The 21,709-nt window shown below is 49.8% G+C and overlaps 5 protein-coding genes across 5 annotated transcripts in view; 1 reads left to right on the top strand and 4 right to left on the bottom strand.

Annotated features, from left to right (window-relative positions):
• Positions 1–1,490: 1,490 nt before the first annotated feature.
• Positions 1,491–4,092, bottom strand: ENH_00065430 (nucleolar GTP-binding protein, putative; the record flags this gene model as incomplete). Its single annotated transcript, XM_013581827.1, has 5 exons — positions 1,491–1,867; positions 2,085–2,181; positions 3,247–3,425; positions 3,671–3,758; positions 4,012–4,092. The coding sequence occupies 5 exons, from the start codon at positions 4,090–4,092 to the stop codon at positions 1,491–1,493; spliced, it is 822 nt and encodes a 273-aa protein (XP_013437281.1).
• A 1,164-nt stretch (positions 4,093–5,256) lies between these two features.
• ENH_00065420 (hypothetical protein) lies at positions 5,257–7,735 on the top strand (the record flags this gene model as incomplete). The annotated part of the gene is made up of 3 exons (XM_013581826.1): positions 5,257–5,985; positions 6,808–7,144; positions 7,626–7,735. The coding sequence occupies 3 exons, from the start codon at positions 5,257–5,259 to the stop codon at positions 7,733–7,735; spliced, it is 1,176 nt and encodes a 391-aa protein (XP_013437280.1).
• Positions 7,736–11,919: 4,184 nt separating this feature from the next.
• On the bottom strand, positions 11,920–12,273 carry ENH_00065410 (hypothetical protein; the record flags this gene model as incomplete). Its single annotated transcript, XM_013581825.1, has 1 exon — positions 11,920–12,273. One exon carries the CDS (start codon positions 12,271–12,273, stop codon positions 11,920–11,922), a length of 354 nt encoding a protein of 117 aa, XP_013437279.1.
• Positions 12,274–12,480: 207 nt separating this feature from the next.
• ENH_00065400 (hypothetical protein, conserved) lies at positions 12,481–13,773 on the bottom strand (the record flags this gene model as incomplete). Its single annotated transcript, XM_013581824.1, has 1 exon — positions 12,481–13,773. One exon carries the CDS (start codon positions 13,771–13,773, stop codon positions 12,481–12,483), a length of 1,293 nt encoding a protein of 430 aa, XP_013437278.1.
• A 4,787-nt stretch (positions 13,774–18,560) lies between these two features.
• Positions 18,561–21,709, bottom strand: part of ENH_00065390 (hypothetical protein, conserved) — a gene marked incomplete at both ends in the record, with an annotated part of 3,935 nt that continues 786 nt past the window's right edge. The window contains 3 exons of the mRNA XM_013581823.1: positions 18,561–19,697; positions 20,079–20,209; positions 20,681–21,393. Coding sequence (XP_013437277.1) covers positions 18,561–19,697; positions 20,079–20,209; positions 20,681–21,393 — 1,981 coding nt within the window. The remainder of the gene's footprint in view (positions 19,698–20,078; positions 20,210–20,680; positions 21,394–21,709) is intronic.

The raw sequence follows: 21,709 nt of genomic DNA, 5'->3' as shown, positions 1-21,709 counted from the left end.
GAATTATTAATTTTTAACCATTAATTTTGAATTAATTTTGAATTATTAATTTTAAATGATTAATTTTGAATTATTAATTTTGAATTATTAATTTTGAATTATTAATTTTGAATTATTAATTTTAAATGATTAATTTTGAATGATTAATTTTGAATTAATTTTGAATTATTGTTTTGCAGATTAACGGAAATGAGGTCTCGTGGACCACTGGCATTTTGCTGGTGCTGCTGCCGGACATGATAGAAAGCGAGCTGCAGGAAAAGCAGCAAATAAAAGAAAAAGAAATAAATAAAATTAAATTAAAAGAAACTCCAATTAAAGAAATGCAAACAAAAGACTCTTCGCCTCTCCACGACGAGCTCTGAGTGTACGTACACCGCAGCGCATGCGCACACCGCAGCGCAGCTGCGGTGTACGTACACCGCAGCGCATGCAATTGCAGCGGCCCCTGCTGCTGCCAATTGCTTCCAAGTGGATTTATATATATCTATTAGTGATTTATGATTTATAGTCTTTAGAGAATTGCCGCGGACTCGTTGGGGCGCGCTTGGCGCAGCGCTGGGGTGTACGTACAGCTGGGAACTGAGGTGTACGTACACCGCAGCCAGCTGAGGTGTACGTACACCTCGCGCTCCCCGCGGCCAAATGAAGTGTACGTACACCGCGAGGCACTGAGGCCCCGACACATTTGAATATTCCAAAATTAAGGGCCTCAGTCCTTTAATTCGCATGCATGCGCGCCCCCCAGTGCTGAGGTGTACATACACCTCGGGCCGCGCGGCCGCCGCCGCCCGTTCGGGTGTACGTACACCTCAGGCGGAGCGGGGAAAGCGGCTGACGCGCAATAAGTGGAAAGTGAAATTAAAATTCGGATTTGGAAGAATAAATGAAAAGAAAACTTTCATTTGTGTCCAAACAACAGGGAAACAGAAAAAGAAATAAAAAAAAGAAAACAAATGAACAACTTTGCTGGACATACACCCGAGCGGAAGTCAACTTTTTTCGTCTTGTGTCTTCGCTTTTTGCAAACCCTAGTTCTTAGAAAATAAATAAACTAAATATATTTAAAAATACAATTATTGCAAAAATAAATAAACTAAATATATTTATAAATACAATTATTGCAAAAACATATTTGTAAATGCAATTCGCAACATATCAATGACTATCTGCCTGCAGACTAATTTGTACTGGGAGCAAACGCAGGGTTTAGGGTTTGCGGGTTCCCTAGGGTTTAGGGTTTAGGGTTTGGGAGCGTTAGGGTTTAGGGTTTAGAAAACCCTAAACCCTCGCGTTTGCTGAACAACTAAAGAACGAAAAAGCCAACAAAGCACCGACTGAAATGGAAAAAAGTAATTGAAGAAAAAGGAAGAAAGGGGGTCCGCAGAAAACCCTTTTTTGGGGTTTCGTCTTTCGTTTGTTTTCCCAGAAAACCCTTTTTTGGGGTTTCACCGTTTGTTTGCTTTCCCGGAAAACCCTTTTTTGGGGTTTCATCTTTTGTTGGTTTTCCCGAAAGTCCGCTTGCCAGAAAGCATCCACTTCTGCTTCTTCACATTTATAAATCTGTCGGACTCTCCTTTTTTTCCTTTTAGTTTTTTGTCGATTTGTTTTTTCAACTTGAAGGCCTGAGCTGTACGTACACCTCCGAGTCTGCGCCGCTGGCCCCGCGCCACTGCGGACTCCTCGAGTTCTTCTTTCACTTCTTTTCTTTCTTTTAATTCTTTCAATTCTTTCAAATCTTTTATTTCTTTCAATCCTTTTCTTTCTTTTAATTCTTTTCTTTCTTTCGACTCCTTTTCTCGAGACTTCACCAAACGCCGAATCTTCGCCTTCAGCTTTTCCCGCCCCGAGCCCTCCACCTCCATGCCTGCGCCCAAACCCCAAACCCTAAACCCTAAACCCTAAACCCTAAACCCTAAACCCTAGGCCCGGGCTCTGAGCAAACCCTAAGCCCCAGGCTCTAAACCCTAAACCCTAGGCCCTCGGCAGGCGGGCGGGGGCTGAGAGCTGCGGGGGAAAGCGGCGGCCCGCGCCGCTGAAATCAGGGTTTAGGGTTTAGGGTTTAGGGTTTAGGGTTTGCGGACTGTCTGAAGCTTCTCGTTTTCTCTTTTGTCTTTTTGCTTCATTCAAATTTATATCTTCTTCCCTCAAAGCCCTCCGTGCTGCTTCCAGCTGCTGCTTCTGCAGCAGCAAAGCAGCAAAAGAAAAGTCCATTTTACTTAATGAACTAAATAAATTTAAAATGGAAATAAACAAATAAATAAATAAATAAATAAATTAATTAATTAATAAAAGTGGAAATGAGATCAAAAAGGAGAAAATAAAAAAGCAAAAAGACGAAAAGGAACCAAAGAATGAACAAAGAGTCAAAAGAGCAAAAGCTGCAGAAAAAAATAAATAAAAATGAAAATAAAAAAAATAAAAATAAAAATAAAAAAGGAAGATAAAAACAAAGGCCAAAAAGAATCGGAAAAAGCGAACAGATGAATAAAGAGGAAGACGAAATGCAAAAAGAAACAAAAAAGGCAAAAAGAATTAAAGTCCAAAAACAAAACAAAATAAAATAAAACAAAATAAAATAAAATAAAATAAATAAAACTTACTGTCTTTTTAAGCAAACGAGGTCCATTTTTTTTCTTTTTCAGTTTTGCTTCCATTCGCTTTTGACTTATTCCTCTGTGCAGCCGCTGCAGCTTCTGCCTCACTGCTTTTAAGTTCGCGAGTTGCTGCTGCAGACAGCAGCAGCAGCAGCAGCAGCAGCAGCAGCAGCAGCAGCACCGTTTGCTTCCAGCAGCAGCAGCAGCAGCAGCAGCAGCAAGCAGCAGCAGCGTTTCCTTGCAGCAGCACCAGCAGCAGCATTTGTTTGCAGCAACACACAGCGCAACACGGTGGAGCAGCAGCAGCAAGCAGCAGCAGTCTTTTGCTGCAGCTGCAGCAGCAGCGGGACAGCAGCAGCAACGAGAAAGGCCAGAGGATTCAGCAGCAGTTAACAGCAGCAGCCACACAAGCAGTGAGAAAGAAACCAAGGGACAAGAAAATAATACAGAAAAAGCAGCAGCAGCAGCAGCAGCAGCAGCAGCAGCAGCAGTAGCAGCAGCAGCAGCAGCAGCAAGAACGAGCAAGCAGCAGAAGCAGCAAAAAAACAAAACTAAGGAAACTGCAGCAGCAGCTAGCAGTTGAGAAAACCGCAGACAAGCATTCCCCCAGAACCCCCAAACCCTAAACCCTAAACCCTAAACCCTAAACCCTTGCCTGAATCTGCTCCTGCTGCTGCTCCTCCTGCTGCAGCAGCTGCTGCTCCTCCTCCTCCAACTTCATCAGCTTTTCTTTAATGTCGGGATCTAAAAAGTCTCCGACATTTTTTCCATTTAAGAATTCGGGTTGAATGTCATAACGCCATTCTTCTTTTTCCAAAATGTAGTCCTCTACAAGCAGCAGCAGCAGCAGCAGCAGCAGCAGCAGCAGCAGCAACTGCAGCAGCAGCAGCAGCTGCTGCTGCTGCAGCGACGCGGGCAGCTACGCTGCTGCAGCAGCTCCCCAAAGCAACCCCGCAGACCCGCCGCCTGCAGCGCAGGCCCTAGGGCTTGGCCCTTAGGGTTTAGGGTTTGGAACTTAGGGTTTAGGGTTTAGGGTTTTGAAGTTAGGGTTTAGGGTTTAGGGTTTAGCGGACTGCGAACGTCGTAGTTGTAAACCCCAGGCCCTCCCTCTTCTTCTTCTATATCTCTTTCGAGCCGCCGCCGCGGCAGCACCACTCCTTGCTGCAGCAGCAAGAAGCAAATAAGCTACTAAAACACTCAAGCAGCAGCAGCAGCAGCAGCAGCAGCAGCAGCAGCAGCAGCAAAAGCGGCAGCAGCAGCAGAAGCAGCAACGCCAGAAAGCCACCGCCGGCAAAGCAGCAGCATCAAAGCAAGTGGAAGCAGCAGCAGCAGTAACAGAAGCACCGCGAGCAGCAGCAACAAGACTACCAGCAGCAGCAGCAGCAGCAGCAGCAGCAGCAGCAGCAGCGAGTACCTTTTTGAGTTCGATTTCTCTTAAAACACTTTCTGGTATATTTGGCTTTCGCGGCTGCTGCACTGTAGAGACATGCAGCATTGCTGCAGCAGGTCCCTTGATGGCGAGCGAAGCAGCAGCAGCAGCAGCAGCAAGCGGCTGGTCGCCTGCTGCAGCAGCAACTCGCAGGCCTTATTCTTTGCTTCGTCTAGACCCTCCCCAGTCAGCGTCGAAGTGGCAGCAATACACACATCGGCCTCTGCAGCAGCAGCAGCAGCAGCAGCAGCAGCAGCAGCAGCATCAGCAGCAGCAACAACAAAAGCAAGAACAGCAACAGCAACAGCAGCAGAAGCAACAGCAGCAGAAGCAGCAGACGCACGAGCTGCAGCAAGAGCAGCCGCAGCAGCATTCACAGCAACGCAGCAGCAGCAGACACAGCAGCAGCCGCAGCAGACACAGCAGCAGCCGCAGCAGGTACAGCAGCAGCCGCAGCAAATACAGCAGCAGCCGCAGCAGATACAGCAGCAGCAGCAGCAGACACAGCAGCAGCAGCAGCAGCAGCAGACACAGCAGCAGCAGCAGCAGCAGCAGCAGCAGCAGGAGGAGCGTTGCGCACCCTTTTCCAAGTCTTTGAGGAGCTGCTGCTCCTCCTGCTGCAGCTGCTGCAGCGGGCGTTTGTCAGTTTTGTTGAGAATGAGAAGTTTTGGTTTTTTTTTAAATAAAATTAAAACATTTTTGAAAAGTTGAATTTGCTGCTGCAGCGAATAGCCGCACTCTTCGCTCACGTCCACCAGAAACAGCACTACGCACTGCGCACAAACCAGCAGCAGCAGCAGCAGCAGCAGCAGCAGCAGCAGCAGCAGCAGCAGCAGCAAAACAAATAAATAATAAATAAACCAAATAACTAGTAAATAAATTATTTAGTTTAATTGGTTTAATTAATTAATAAGAGTCAATTAACTAACTCGTAAAGAAATAATTTCAAAAAAATCGAAAAAGAAATTCAAAAAAGCAGCAGCAGCAGCAGCAGCAGCAGCAGCAGCAGCAGCAAACCACTCAGCAGCAGCTCAATTTAACGCAACTAACCAATTAATTAATGAGCACATTCAATTAATTAATTAATTTAATTTAATTTAATTAATTTTAATTATTTATTTAATTAAATTATTAATTTAATTTAATTTAATTTAATTTAATTTAATTTACATTCAAATGCGTCAGCGCCGCCACGGCGAGCATTTCGATTAAGTTTCTTTCTTCGAGAGGATGGTCCAAAATTCCCGGAGTGTCAATTACCTTAAAAACAGAAAACAAATAATTAAAACAATTCAATTATTTAAAACTATTTACTACTCATTGCAGCAGCAGCAGCAGCAGCAGCAGCAGCAGCAGCAGCAGCAGCGCCGCTGCTGTCGCTCTAGAACGAGCCGCAAGATCTCCATCAGGAGCATCCACCCCGCAGCAGGCGCAGCAGCAGCAGCGCAGCAACCCAGCAGCAACAAAGCAGCAGCAGCAGCAGCAGCGCAGCAGCACAACAGCAGCACAGCCCCAGATCAGCAACAAAGCAGCAACAGCGCAGCAGCAGCAGCGCAGCCACCACCACCACCACCACCAGCAGCGCAGCACCACCAGCAGCAGCAGCGCAGCACCAGCAGCAGCAGCGCAGCACCACCACCAGCAGCGCAGCACCACCAGCAGCAGCGCAGCACCACCACCAGCAGCAGCTGCGCTGCTGCTGCTGCTGCTGCTGCTGCTGAGCAGCAGCAGCAGCAGGAGCGGAGCAGGGCGGACCTGCCAGCGCGCGTAGAGGTGGTCGAAGTGGCCGACGAAGAGGCTTTTGGTGGTGAAGGCGAAGGGCTGGACTTCGACGTTGGCGTTGGAAAGTTTATTCAAAAAAGAACTTTTTCCGACATTTGGAAATCCCGCGAGCAGCAAAGTTCGCTGCGCAGTTTGAATGCTCGGCAGCCGCTGCAGGTGCTGCCGCACTTCCTCCAGGTACTCCAGCACTTTCGCCAGCTTCTTCACCACTGACAACGCAACCCAAACGCCGCATTTCCTCCATTAATTCGAATTTAATTCAAATTTAATTCAAATTTAATTCAATTTCGATTTAAATGCAATTCAAAAACATAAAAAATCAAAGAAATCGTCCAGAAAACGGAGGATCGCGGAGCTGCGGACGCGCAGCCCGAGACGGAAACTTGAACTGTTCAGCAGCGATCTGCGGCTCAAATGCAAAAGTGCAAAAGAATTTGAATAATAAATGAAGATTGCTGCGCAATTTAAATCCGAAAAACGAAAATAATTCAAATAATTCGAAATCGCCCGCTGCGCTCCAATTGGAATGCCGGAGCTGCCTGTACACCTGAACGCCGCCAGGTGTACAGGCACCTCGGGAAGCGGGAAAAAGCGAATTTCGCGCCAGAAAGGAAAGCACAACAAATACAGCTTTTTTAAAACAATAAAAACGAAATAAATTCCGTATTTGCCGTGCAAAAATGAGAAAAGAGCTCAGCTGAACACCCCAGATTCGCCAAGAACAGGCCCGCCGGAAAAGCGGTTTCTCCGGCGCGAAAAGGCGGAAAAAAGCGGAATAAAAGCGCGCCAAAGAAAAATAAAAAAAGCCAAAGACAAATAAAAGAAAGTGAAAGACAAAAAGAATAAATTTGGCGAAAAGAAAAGGAAAAAGCGGCTCGCCTGTGCAGTATCTGCCGAGAGCCGCGGTCTTGAGACACTTGGACTTGTACAGCGAGTCGGAGTACTTGGAAATTGTGATGTATTCTTTGCAAATCTTTTCAATTCGATTTGCTGCTGCAGCAACAGAGCCCAGCGCCAACTTGTAGTGGTCTCTGTCGTACAAAATGTTCAGCAAGTCCGCGTAAAACGGATGCAGACTCTGCACACACCCGCTCCACAGCCCACCTCCAGCTGCAGCAGCAGCAGCAGCAGCAACAGCAGCAGCAGCAGCAACAGCAGCAGCAGCAGCAACAGCAGCAGCAGCAGCAGCAGCAGCAGCAACAGCAGCAGCAGAAAAAGCACCCCCAAACCACCGCCACCCGCAGCAGCAGCAGCACACCACCGCCACAGCAGCAGCAGCAGCAGCAGCAGCAGCAGCAGCAGCAGCAGCAGTACCTCGAGTTTGGGAAAAAGGGCGGTGATGGCCTTGAGTTTTTCAGTGAAGAACTGCGCAGCAGTTTTGACTTTGCGAATATAAAACTTTCGAATTAAATTTATGCTGCAGCTTTTGTGAACTTCCGTGGGGGTTTTGCGCTGCGTCTTGGAGAGGCAAACGTCGATGAGAGCAGCAGCAGAAAGCACCGGAGCCAGATCCTGCAACAAACCCTAAACCCTAAACCCTAAACCCTAAACCCTAAACCCTAAACCCTGGGCCTGCCAGCCCACGGGCTGCGCTGCTGCGCTTCGGCGGGGCGCGCGCGACTGCGTGCGGGCTGGTGGAGAAGAAACGGGGCTTCGAGCCGCTAAACCCTAAACCCTAAACCCTAAACCCTAAACCCTAAACCCTAGGCTCCAGGACGGGAAGACCAAACCCTCCGAAACCCTCGCGAGGGTTTGCGGTTTGGAATCTCAGCTGCTGCTGGGATCTTCCGCCGAGTTGCTGAGCTGTTCCTTAGCAGATGCAGCAGCAGCAGCAAACCTAGCAGCAGCAGCAAACCCAGCAGCAGCAGCAGCAGCAGCAGCAGCAGCAGCAGCAGCAGCAGCAGCAGGCGTTCTGGAGGCCGCTTGAAACTCACCTTGACCTTCAGACCTCCCAACTCCATTTTCGAAAATAAAAAGAAAAAAGAAATTCAAAAAGAGTCGAAGCTGCGCAGCAAAACTGCAGAGAGCTTGTGGGGAGGGGCCCCAGCAGCGGGGCGGCCGGCCGGCGCGGCCCCTGGATCTGGAGGGAAAAAAGGCTCTAAATGGATTAAATAATTCAAATAATTCAAATCTTTTGAATTTTAATTCTCAAAATCAAAAAAGATCTGCAAAATAACGCGAAATCGAGAGAATGGCGCCGGCGGGGCCTCGGGCGGCACCCACGGGGCTGCAGACTCCCTCGCAGCATCGGCTTCCGCGGAAACGGCGTTTTTCAACGCGATTAAGAACTTAAAGTGCAAATTAAATTCAATTTCGATCTTTTTAAGTCCAAAATTAATTCTTTTGATCCATTTTTCGCGAAGATCGCACGGCCGCGGCCACTGCTCCGGTCCGCGCAGTGTCGAGACACCCGAACGCCGCCGGACAAAAACCCTCGAAACTCCAAATTAAAGCCCCTAACACTCAAAACTATTTATTTATTTCTTTTTAATTCTTTCTAATTCATTAAAAAGAAATAAATAAATAGTTTTGGCCGCTGAAATCCCAACTTCCCGCCCCCGATGGCCCCCCCCGAAGAAGGGCCCGTCCCGAATTGAAGAGAATCGAGAAAATGAAGTTCCGAAACTGCATTTATCTTCCGCTAATTCATTTAAATAATTAAAAAGAACAAAAAGTGGTTTTTCGAAATCAAAATTCCTAAAATTTGAACTTTTTAGAATTCAAACTTTTTGGATTTCGAACTAAATCTCAAAAGTCGAGTCGCGCGCGCCTGGGAAGCTAAAAGGATAAATAAATAATGAAGATATCAGAAGTAATAATTAATAAGCCTCAGAGAAAACTAATCGCAAATATAAATAAATGGAATAAAAGAAATAAAGAAATAAAGAATAAAAGAAATAAAGAAATAAATAAACTCGTCCAATTAAAAAGAGGAAATCCTCAAAAGAAGCTCGCGAAGACACAGGAGCAAAAGGCAAAAAGAACAAAAAGACTGAAAGAATAAAAGAATAAAAAGACTAAAAAGAACAAAAAGGATAAAAAGAATAAACAGAATGAAGGGAAAAAAGAATAAAAAGAACAAAAAGAATGAAAAGAATAAAAAGAATAAAACCAAAGACTTCCAAAAAGCACTTAACTCACTGCCGCGCCATAACAAAACTAGAGAGGCAGCTGCATGCAATAAATGGACTTGGAAATAAATTATTTGGAAATGCAAACTCTAAATGCAATTATAAATATAAACAACCACTTAATTGCACTTATTTCCATAAAAAGCATTACTAATCTACCACAAATAACTCCACTTTTGCATGCACAACACCACTTGTCTCAAGTGTACGTACACCCGAACGCATGCACTCCGCCCCAGGTGTACGTACACCCGAACGCTTCGCCTGAGCACTTCACCGAAAGCCCATTTTTTCACTTAAGACATTCTGCACAAGTCCACTGAACATCAAATGCACTTCATCTTTAAAAAGCACTTTAAAATTAAACATTAAATGCACTTTTTCATTAAAAAAGAACTCAAAAAAATTCCAAAGAATGCGCCACATTCACATATATGTATATTATATATACACATATAAATATATATACATACATATACCTCATATATATATGTATATATATATATATATAAATATATATGAGATATATGTGGTATATACATAATATATGTATGTATATATTAGATAATATATATATAATATTATCTAAAATTGAACACACATATATACATGCAATATATATAAATACATATAATGGGTAAGACATAAATATAAACACACACAAAGCACAATACACACAAACACATACAATATATATATATATTATATATATATATATATACATATATATATAATATAGATAATGCTATTACACACATAAATATAGAATGCATGCAAATACATATAAATCACATAATATAACCCACAATATGATGCATGCAAATATATATAAATGCATGCAACATATAATGCAAATAAATAAACAACACGTTCGAAACAAATAAACACAAATAAATGAATATAATGTTAAGGACGATAAATAGCAAAATATTCAAAAAGAAAATATATAATAAGCATAAATAAAAGAAGACAACAAACAAATAAAGCATGAAGCATTTAAGCGAACTTCCAGTGTACATACACCCCGCATTTGCAGAAAATGCCCTTTAAAGGCTCTTCTAAAAAGCCTCTCAAAGAAAATAATTTGCATTTAATTTATTTATTTCGAGCTTCTTTATTAGTTTCCTTTAGAGGGCACTTTTGCCTAGAATGCACTCTTCAATTCAAGTGTACGTACACCCGAAAGGCGCCTCCGCGTTCGGCGCTGAGGTGTACATACACCTCAAACTCACAAAGAAACTGCCGGCCATTTGCATGCAAAGGCACATTTTACAAATCCAAATAAATAAATAAATAAATATAAATCAGTTAATATCTTTTCTTATTGCATTCCGCCATCAATACATATACATAATGCACACATTATACACACAAATATATATAGATATATATATGCATATATATACATATACATATATGTGCATATGTATCCATATATATACATATATATATATATATGTATTATATATATATATATATCTATACGCATAAATATTCACAAATATATAAATGCGTATATATATATATATAAATATACATACATATATTTAGAAATATAACATACATACATACATATACATTTATATATGTACATATATATATTATATATATATGGATACATGCACGCATATGCACACACATATTTGTACATGTATACATGTTCACACATATACATATAGGTATACATATTGTATACATGCATATACACATATACATATATATATATATATATACATATATATATTTATATATATGCATATATATATATGCATATATATATATATACTATATATATATAGCTATATATATATATACCTATATATATATACCTATATATATATACCTACATATATATATATATATATATATATATATATACATATATATAGGTATATATATATATATATATACATATATATATAATTAAACACATCATCAAGCAAGACAGAGACAGAGAATAAAGGTGCTTCAATGGTTTCAGATTAAAGAAAAGAAAAGCACTTTTGTCTGCAGCAGCAACAAGAGAAAGAACTGCGTAAACAAAGACAGCCAGTTCGAACTCTGGGGTGTACGTACACCTCACTGCGCGCCTCTCTCTGCCATTCCGCAGAAACAAACAAAACAAAAACAAAAGGAAAGTGCCATTTAATTGATTTGTTTTACTTATTTTTATTTGTTTTATCTTTTGGATTATATTCACGGATTTGCATGCGCGGGACATTTTTCTGGCTTTTCCTTGCATGCACAAGCCCCCAGCTTTGCCCGCATGCATTATTACTATTTAAATTCGCATTTTATTTTATTTGTTTTATTTTCTGAGTCCAAAAATTTCCAAAAAGTGCGGAGGGGCAGTTCACATTACCAGCAGTGCGCTGTACGTACACCCGAATGCATGAATGCAGATATCCCACGCACACTTACAGACGCAGAAGTGCAGACAGATTTACATAAATAGGAATTAAAAAGTATATTTTTGAACATTTTCGAGATAAATGCAGATAAATAAACATATTTGTTCATTTTTAAACAGACACTTCACACTTTTTGCATGCGAAGTGCAGCCGCGCGCTGAGAGGCTCCTAAAAGGCACTTTTCGGCTTTTCCCCGACTAAAAAGAAAGTCCAGGGAAAGGATATTTGCAAAAAGTCCAACAAAGAAGAAAAGATCCATTTTAAATGCATTAATGCATTTATGAACAGTGCTTTTATCTGCAGCTCATTCAAAACGGATCTGGAGTGTACAGACACCGCGGCCGTGCGCAGCGCATGCAGCGGGGTGTACGTACACCTCGCCCGCTGCATGCGTTCCGCTCGCCGGACATATAAATATATATTTAATATATTTATTAAATATATATTTAATATATTTTTAATTAAATATATAGATATATATTTATATATATTATATAAATATATATAAAACGGCTTTCTCTGTACACTTTTTCTGGCCAACAGAGCAGATTGTCTCCGCACTTCGCCTTTTAATTTTCGTTCTTTTTGCTACTAAAGATCCTGACGCTTTCGTTTGCTGCTGCTGTCGCCGCAGCAGCTGCTGCTGCTGCTGTCGCCGCAGCTGCTGCCGCTGCTGCTGTCGCCGCAGCTGCTGCTGCTGCTGCTGCAGCCGCAGCTGCAGCAGTAGTAGCAGCTGCAGCAGCCGCCGCAGCTGCGGCTGCTGCGGCTGCGAGTAGCTCCATTCGCTGCATTCGCTGCAGCGCGTGAGGCAGCCGCAGCTTCTGCCGCTGCTGCCCTTGCTGCTGCTGCTGCTGCTGCTGCTGCTGCTGCTGCTGCTGCTGCTGGTTCTGCACTCTGCGCTGCGGTGTACAGACACCTCCCATCCAACAAATTAAGACCTTCCTACGCTGTCTGTCTATAAACCCGAAACTCATTTACACCCTCCCTACTCTGGCTCCAAACTTCAGCAGCCCCTGCTGCTGCTGCTGCTGCTGCTGCTGCTGCTGCTGCTGCTGCTGCTACTGCTACTGCTGGCACTTCTGCTCCCGCTGCTGCTGCTGCTGCTGCTGCTGCTGCTGTTGCTGCTGCTGCTATATGGAGGTTCTGGTTTCTTCGTCGGAGTCTTCTTCTTCTTCTTCTTCTTCATCTTCATCCTCTTCACTAGAAAATGCATCTTCAAGTTTCAAGTCAATTTCATCTTCTTCCTGCTGCTGCTGCTGCTGCTGCTCCCTGCGCTGCTGCTGCTCGATGAAGTTCTTCTCCTGCTGCCTGCGGACTAATCCCTGGACGAACTCGGGAGTGATGATGGGCTCAATGTCACTGAACTTGAGCATTTGCTCCTCGTCTTGCTGCTGCTGCTGCTGCTGCTGCTGCTGCTGCTGCTGCGCCTCTTCTTCCTCGGCCTGGCCGCTGATCTCCTCCTGGACTTTGTGCTGCAGCAGCAGCAGCTGCACGTCTGCTGCTGCTTGGTGCATTAGAGTTCCTGCTTCTGCAAACTCCTGCAGCCTGGTGGCGCTGCTTGCTGCAGTTTGTGCCTCCCTGGCTTGCTGCAGCAGCTGCTGCAGCTGCTGCACGACCTGCTGCAGCTGCTGCTGCTGCTGCAGCAGCTCCGCGGGTTCGCGCGCGCCCCGCCCCGCGCCCTGCTGCTGCAGCTGCTGCTGCAGCCGCTGCTGCTGCTGCTGCAGCAGCAGCAGCTGCTGCTGCGCGTGGGCCAGCGCGTCTGCACTCTGAGCTATGTCGGACTCTATTAAATGGTAAAGAACAAATCTGCCCTTCAAAGAAGCAGCTCCCGCGAGTGTCTTGACACCCCGCGCTGCCCCCTGAAACACCCCACGAGCCAGTCTGCATGCAAAAGGAAAAGACTTAGTTTTATTTAGAGTTTGGGATTCTTTTAAAGTAACTTCGGAAACTTTTTCCAAAAAAACTTGCAAGTCCTGGAGTTCCCCCAGGACTTGCATTGCAATCTTTTCTCCGGAGATGTTTTCCACTGTCTCTGGCAGCAGCAGCACGAGGCCTGTGAATTCCTTTTGCATGCGCTGCGCAGCAGCTTCGAGGTCTTGCTGCGCCTGCTGCAGCAGCGCTGCTGCTGCTGCTGCGCGCTGCTGCAGCTGCTGCACTGCCTGCTGCTGCGCTGCTTCCCGCGAACTCAGCAGCAACTCTGCTGCCTTCACTTCCGCCAAACAGCCCTCAGCAGCAGCCCAGACTTCCTTGGCGAGAGCAGCAGCTTCCGCGTCAGCAGCAACGACTGCAGCAGTGTCCCGCTGCTGCTGCTGCTGCTGCTGCTGCTGCTGCTGCTGCAGCAGCGCGAACTTCGCGAAAACTGCTTCTTTTTTCGCAAGAATTCTTTGCAAAGTTCTTCTTCCTTGAGGAGATGCTGCTTCCATTCCATCAGCAACAAGGAAGCAAAAAGCCTGCAGCAAATCGAGTTCTCCCTGCAGCTGCTGTACGTACACCCCAAGGTTCCCCGCAGACCTTTCCCGCACTACAGCTTCCGCAAGCACAAGGCCGCTGCCCCACAAGTCCTGCAGCTGTTCTGCTTCTTCTGCGTGGAACTGCAGCAGCAGCTGCTGCTGCAGCAGCTGCTGCAGCAGCTGCTGCAGCGCGCCCGCTGCTGCGGCTTCCCGCGCCTGCGGCAGCGCCTGCAGCGCCGCTGCTGCTGCTGCCAGGCTGCTGCGCCGCGCAGCGTGCTGCTGCTGCACCTGCTGCAGCAGCACCCCACAACCCCCTGCCACGTCTGCTGCTGCTGCTTGCCGCAGCGGCCGCTGCACTATTGCTTCCCAAGTTTCCACATCTAGGGGAGAAACTTCCGTCAGTGCTGCTGCTTCCTTTGCTGCTTCCTGCTGCAGCTGCTGCAGCAGCTGCAGCAGCGGCTCCACGCGCCCGTCCACCACCTGCAGCAGCCGCTGCTGCTGCAGCGGGCTCCGCGCCTCCTCCAGCTGCTGCTGCGCTGCTGCTGCTTCCTCCAGCTGCAGCGGGAACTGCAGCACCAAATCTGCTGCTTCCTCCCCCAACAACTCCCCCAGCTTCTCCACATACGGCCGCAGCAGCAGCAGCTGCTGCACCTTCTCGCCCCGCCGCCGCGCTGCTGCCCGCACCCGCAGGCCCCACAGGCCTGCTGCTGCTGCTGCTGCTGCTGCTGCTGCTGCCAGCAGACTCACCCCCAGCAGCTGCTTCCTGCTTCCCAACGCCCGCCACCGACGAGCAGCAAGAGCTGCCCCCAGGAGGCTTCCTGCTGCAGCAGGGCCTCCCGCGCTGCCCCCCGGCTCCCCTTCAGCAGCAGCAGCAGCAGCTGCTGCTGCTGCTGCTGCTTCAGCCTCCTCCGCCCCCCCCGCCGCTGCAGGGAGGTCCTCCGCTGCTGCTGCTGCTGCTGCTGCGGGACCCTCTGCGCCCTGCTGCAGCGGCGCCACAGTTTCTGCTGCTGTTAATTCCACAGGGGGGGAGATGTCTGAGGCCCCCGCGAGCTGTCTAGACAGCAGCAAGACACAGCAAAGAAAGGCAAAAAAGCAGCAGCTGCTGCTGCTGCTGCTGCCGGGGCGACTCCGCAGCAAAGTGTGCATTGCTGCAGCAAAAAAGGCACTGAAAAGAAAACAAAAAGCGAAAAAACTTCTTCGGAAACAACTCTGGAGAGCGGGGGGCGCCGGAAAGCCTGCGACGCCAGCGGCCCACCGTGTGCAAGTTTGCTGCTGCTGCTGCTGCTGCTGCTGCTGCGCTGCAGCAGGAATCCTCGGGGAAAACGGCTCGTCTCGAGCTCCTTTTGGAATTAAAAAGAAAAGAAAAGTGAAGGCGAGCTCTGCGAAGGCACCTGCTGCGAAAAGAGCGGCTCTCGAGGCCTCGACGCGCAGCAGATCACCTCCAGACCCCCCGAACCAGCAGTCCACTCCGCCGAAAACTGCGCGATCCGGCACTTTCGGGCCTCCAACTGGCCGCCAAAGAAGCCAAAAAAGCTATTAAAGGCGAAAAGTGAAGAGGATTTCGGGTTTTGCGGCAGCTTTCCGCGGTGGGGGAGCTGCGGAAGTGCCCGGGCACCCGCAGTTCAACTCGCAGCCTGCACCCGCTCACGGAGCCCCTTCTCCGGAATTTCCGAGCTTATTCTTCTTTTTAATGCAAATGCAAAAGGAAAAACCCAAAATAAAACGAATATTCGGCGCAGAGAGAGCCGCGAAGCCCCGAGACTCGCGGCCAGCTCCGGAAGCACGGACCGCCGTGAATCGAGGTGTGTAGACACTGCAATTCGCACCAAACCCCTTTTTCACAACTGCCAAAATCAATTTAATGGCATTTATATTTCGAAAAGGACTTTTAGCGGGAGAAAGAACCAGCAGAAATCCCAGCAGCTGTGTGCACCAGTGGACCAGGCGCGGCGCAGCCTGCCGAGACCGCGACGCCGCGGCTCGCCTTTTCGCCCGCGTTTTCCCCCCTTTTTCTTTTAATTCAATTTTTATTTCTTCTTTTTTATTTTCAAACTTTATTTCTCCTTTTAAGGCCCCAAAGAGCCGCGAAAAACGCCCCAAAATAACGCCCCGTCTGCCGCGCGGCGGCGTAGGGGAGCTGCCCGCCGGCCAGTTGGTGTCTCGCCGGAGCGAGATTGAGCACTTTTTTCGGACTTTTTGGACTAATTTTGAATTATAATTCTTTTAATTGCTTTTTATTTTCTCCATTTGCCCTCAACTTTCCCCCTTTTCCACCGCTCGCCGCTTTTCAACTCCTCCTGCAGCGCCGCTGCAGCTCCCCGAAACAGCTGCGGGGCTTTTCGCCGTTTTCCACAGCCCTGTGGCTGTGTCGCCTCTCTCTTTCCTGCTGCTGCTGCTGCTGCTGCTGCTGCAGAGCAGCAGCTGCAGCAGCTGCAGCAGCTGCAGCAGCTTGTCTGCTGCTTGCTGCTGCTGCAGGGCTGCTCCGGCGTTAGCCAGCAGGGCTTAGTAGTCTTGTTCATATTTACTCGTTTGCTGCTGCTGTTGTTGCTGCAGTTATTTGCTGCTGCTGAGGGGGGCCCCACAAAGACAAGCTGGGGGCCCCCAGATCTTTGGATCTTTTAGTGTTTATTTGAGGAAATAAAAGTTCAGAAAGAAATATCTGTAGCTGGTACCCGTGCTGCAGTTGCTGCTGCTGCTGCTGCTGCTGCAGTTGCTGCAGTTGCTGCAGCAACTGCAGCAGCAGCTGCGAAAGAGATGCGCGGACCGCAGGAACGCGGCAACAAAGTAAATTAAAAGAACATTTATCTGCTGCTGCTGCTGCTGCTGCTGCTGCTGCTGGGCCAAACTGCTGCTTTTAGACTCTTCTAGACGAAACTGCCTTAGTGAGGCGAAGCTAAATTAGACCCAAGGGGCCCAAAAGGGGCCCCAAAGGGGCCCCAAAGGGGCCCCAAAGGGGCCCCAAAGGGGCCCCAAGGGGGGCCCCCAGGGGCCCCTAGTTGCTGGGGTGTATGTACACCTGAAGCGTCTTGTATCTACTTTCTGAGGTGTACGTACACTGCGTGCTGGCAGCAAGGACCGCATTGCTGCTGCAGAAAGCTGATTAGAAAAGAACTGTTTAGGAACTACTCTTCAGCAGCAAGAAGCAGCAGCAGCAGCAGCTAAGACACAGAGACACAGCAGCAGCAGCAGCAGGCGCAGCAGCACCCGGACACGCAGCAGAGGACGCAGGAGCAGCAAGCGATGCAGTAGCAGCAGGAGGCGCAGCAGCAGCAGCAGACGCAGCAGCAGCAAAACGCAGCAGCAGACGCAGCAGCAGCAAAACGCAGCAGCAGACGCAGCAGCAGCAAAACGCAGCAGCAGACGCTGCAGCAGCAAAAGGCAGCAGGAAGATCATAAAGCGTATTGAACCACTGAGGACCATTGGTCCAGTGGGGAGTTTTAAAAAGGTTGCGGCGCTGACACTTTTATTTAATTCTAGAAAAAGAAGTGAAGATTAATTTGAGGCTTTGCTGAAACAAAGACGCAAGCCGAAGCTGAGGTGTACGTACACCCGAACCACCCCACACTCCCACGAGCCCGCGCATGCATGCGCGACCCCTGCAGTGCACGGGCTCGAGACGCAGCAGCAGCAGCTGCTGCTGCTGCAGCAGCAGCTGCTGCAGCAGCAGCGGCTGCTGCTGCTGCTCTTTTGCTGCTCTTTTGCTGCCGAAGAAGCAGCGCAGCAGCAGAACCTGCTGCTGCTCTTTTGCTGCCAGGGGAGCAGCGCAGCAGCAGCAGCTGCTGCTGCCCCTTCTGCTGCTACGGGAGCAGCGCAGCAGCAGCAGCTGCTGCTGCAGCAGCTGCTCAAGAGCCGCCAGCAAGACACGCACGAAACGAGAAAGCGAAGAAGACTGCAGCAAAAGAGAAACCCTAATTTAGGGTTTTGGAAAAGAAAGAAAAGGAAAAGAAGAATAAAAAGACTAATTGGAGTTTCAGAAATATTTAAAAGACACAAAACTTCAAAAAACGACCTTCGCCCAGACCTGTCTATACACCCCAACTCGCCTCCGCCTTCTTTCCCTTCGCCGCTCCTTTTGGAGGGCGGGGGGCCCCGGGGGCCCCCGAGCTGCTGCTTGCTGCTGCTGCTGCTGCTGCTGCTGCTGCTGCTGCAGTGTGGGGCCAGCAGCAGAGGCAGCTGCTGGGGGCTCGCGGGGCGCAGCCCGCAGGCGCCAGGTGTACGTACACCTCAGCGCACTAAACAAAACATCAGCTCGCCACTTTCGAAGATAACTAAAGAGATTAAAGCAGAAGCAGCAGCAGCAGCAGCAGCAGCAGCAGCAGCAGCAGCAGCCCCGACAACAAAAAGAAAAAGTCCCGCCGCCGCTGCTGTGGCGGCCCGCGCCGCTTCTGCTGCTGCTGCTGCTGCTGCAGCAGCAGCAGCAGCAGTCTTTGCTGTCCGTCCCTGCCGAACCCACAGGGGCCCCTGCTGCTGCTGCAGCACGAAGACCTGCTGCGTCTTTGATTAAAAAGAGACACAAACTCTAAGGCAACAAACCTTTCCTTTCCTTTGCTGTTCATTTCTTCCTGTCCCATTCTCAGCAGCAGCAGCAGCAGCTGCTGCTGCAGCAGCAGCTGCTGTTGCTGCAGCTACAGTGCGGCTGCTGCTGCTGCGGCTGCTGCTGCTGCTGCTGCTGCTGCTGCGACGGCTGCAGCTGCTGCCGCTGCCGCTTTGCTGCTGCTGCTGCTGCTGCTGCTGCTGCTGCTGCTGCTGGCCGCTTTTTTCAAAGCCCCACAGCTGCAGCAGATGTGCAGTCCGCCAACATTTGCTTCTGCCACTTCGAGTTCAATGGGGGCCCCTGGGGGCCCCCCTCCCCCCCCTTTGCATGCAGCAGCAAACGGGGGCCCCACACGGGAGCAGCAGCAGGCTGGGAGGGGGGGGCCCCTGGCCACGCTTCAGCAGCAGGCGCGGAGAAAAAACCGCTCAGTTGTCTTTGCTGCTGCTGCTGCTGCTGCTGCTGCTGCTGCTGCTGCTGCTGCTGCTGCTGCTGGTTCCAGCAATGTCTTGGGGTGTCTGTACAGCTGGCAGGCGCGCACCGCTGAAACTGAAGGGGCCCCCCATCTCCCGCGGGGGCCCCTGGGGCCCCCAGAACCTCTGGGGCCCCCAAGACCTCTGGGGCCCCCGGGGCCCCCAGGGCCCCCGGGGCCCCCGGGGCCCCCGGGGCCCCCAGGGCCCCTGGGGCCCCCGGGGCCCCTGGGGCCCCCGGGGCCCCCGGGGCCCCCGGGGCCCCCGGGGGCCCTTGGGGCCTCCAACTCCAGCACATGTGGCGGACCGCGAGCTCTAAATCTGCTAGAAGAGGGTCAAATGTCTCTCCTTTTGTTTTTTTGATTTTCTTTTTTTCTTTTTCCTTTTCAGCTTTTTCTTCTGTCTCCGTCGGCTCCTCGCCGCTCTCAGCAGCAGCAGCAGCAGGCAGCTGCTGCAGCTGCTGCAGCAGGTCCCAAGGCGCCCCTTTGGGGCCCTCTAGGGGCCCCCCGGGGGCCCCCCCGTCCTGGGGGCCCCCCTTCTGGGGGCCCCCCTCCTGGGGGCCCCCCTCTTGGGGGCCCCCCTCCTGGGGGCCCCCTTTGGAGAATGGAAAAGGGTCTGGGGGCCCCTCTGCTGCTGCGTCCCCTAGGGGGGAAAAGGGAGAGAAAATGCTGCTGTCTGCGTCTTCGTCTGCTGCTGCTGCTGCTGCTGCTGCTGCTGTCAACGGCGTGTCCGGTGGACTGTACGTACACCGCGTCGCAGCAGATAATGGAGACTCACAAAATGCTGTTGAACTTTCTTCCCCATCAGGGGGGCCCCCGGGGGGCCCCCCGGGGGCCCCGGGGGCCCCCGGGGCCCCGGGGGCCCCGGGGGCCCCGCAGCAGGGGCTGGGGGGCCCCTGGGGGGACAGCAGCAGCAGCGAGGAGGCCCTGGGGAGGCCCCAGCAAAGTTGCTGCAGCAGCAGACACAAGACACCCCACACGGGCCCTCAGCTGTACGTACACCCCAGCAGCTCACGCAGCCAACAGTACGCCAGCAGCAGCAGCAGCAGCAGCAGCAGCAGCAGCAGCAACACTAGTAGTGGTAGCAGCAGCAGGGGCGGTAGCAGCAGCAGCAGCAGCAATGCTGCTAATCTTTCGCTAGGGCTGTTTGGCCTGAGTCAAAAGTGCTGCAGCAAATGCATTAAATGGATTTAAGTCTGGAGAAGAGACAAAAAGAAATTAAAAATTAATTAATTAATTAATTAATTAATTAATTAATTAATTAATTAATTAATTACTTCTTTTTGTAGAGTTCCTGAATCCCTATAGTCCCCTAGGGGGCCCCCGGGGGCCCCCAAGGGGGACCCTAGGGGCCCCGAGGGGGGGCCCCCGTCTTCTGAGACTGAGAAGAGACAAGAAGCCGCAGGACCTGCAGCAGCAGCAGCAGCAGCACAGTCTGCAGCAGCAGCACAGCTTGCAGCAGCAGCAGCAGCAGCAGCAGCAAAGTCTACAGCAGCAGCAACGCAACCTGTAAGAGCGATGACAGCAAAACCCGCAATCGCAGCCACGTCAGAATCCCATAGCAGCAGCAGCAGCAGCAGCAGCAGAACCTGCAGCAGCAGGAGCAGCAGCACCTGCAGCAGCAGCAGCAGCAGCAGAAACTAAAGAAGCAGCAAGCGGCAACCGCGAAGCAGAAGCGAAGAGACGAGTAGAAAGCAGCAGCAGCAGAGCAAAGAAGCCTCAGCAGCAAACTCCCCAGGAGACTAAAAACATTAAATGCAACAGCAGCAGCAGCAGCAGCAGCAGCAGCAGCAGCAGCAGCAGCAGCAGCAGCAAACTCGAAATAGACAAAAACCGAAAGATGAGAGAACCAAAACTACAGCCAGAGTCTCTTTCTTACTTGGCGGCAGAGATAAGGGGGCCCCCCGAGGGGCCCCCAGCGGGGCCCCCCGGGGGGCCCCCAGGGGGCCCCCCTGGGCGGGGGCCCCCAGGGGGGCCCCCAGGGGGGCCTCCAAGGGGGCCTCCAGGGGGGCCCCCAGGGGGCCCTTTAGGGGGCCCCTCAGGGGGGCCCCCTCGGGGGCCCCCGGACTGTGAAGGGGCAGTACCCAGCAAGAAGGTGAAAGATGTCTTAGTCTTGCTGGGGCCAGGAGCTGCTCTGCTGCTGCTGCTGGTAGCCTGCTGCCCTCGCCCTCTGCTGCTGCTGCTGCTGCTGCTGCTGCTGCTGCTGCTGCTGCTGCTGCTGCTGCTGCTGCTTCATCCTCGGGGTGGATGCTGTCGCTGTCGCAGGTGCTGGCGGGGGTCTTTAAGCAGCAGACGCCTTCTGGAGTTGTTAAAAAGTCATATTTGGTGGCCAGCTGCTGCTGCTGCTGCTGCTGCTGCTGCTGCTGCTCATCTTGCTGCAGCTCCTGCTGCAGCAGCGGCGGGGGCCGCGGCTCTATTCGGTGCAGCCGATGGGCCTGAGCCTGCTGCTGCTGCTCCTGGGCGTGCAGCAGCAGCAGCTCGTGTTGCTGCAGCTGCTGCAGCTGCTGCAGCTGTTGCTGCTGCTGCTGCTGCTGCGCGTCTGCTTCAGAGATCCCCAAGCCCCTCCTGCTGCCTTCCTCGCCACTGCCGTGTCTGCTGCAGCAGCAACAAAGCAGCAGCAGCAACAAAGCAGCAGCAGCAGCAAAGCAGCAGCAAACGCAAACATCGAAAACACCTCAACATAAGGAGATTAATTAATAAATGCAAAAATAGATATAATATACATATATCTTATGTAAAGAAATATAAGCATTTGTTTTATAATATTCTATATAATATATATATATATATTATATATATAATATATATATATTATATATATATATTATATATATTAAATATATATATATATATATATATACATATATGTTATGTACAGAAATATAAGCATTTGTTTTATAATATTATA

This window comes from Eimeria necatrix, genomic scaffold, assembly GCF_000499385.1.
Source record: "Eimeria necatrix Houghton genomic scaffold, Enh_scaff5, whole genome shotgun sequence".
Taxonomy (NCBI): domain Eukaryota; phylum Apicomplexa; class Conoidasida; order Eucoccidiorida; family Eimeriidae; genus Eimeria; species Eimeria necatrix.
The sequence above is the reverse complement of the archived record's forward strand: the minus strand, read 5'-3'. Positions and strand labels throughout refer to the sequence as shown.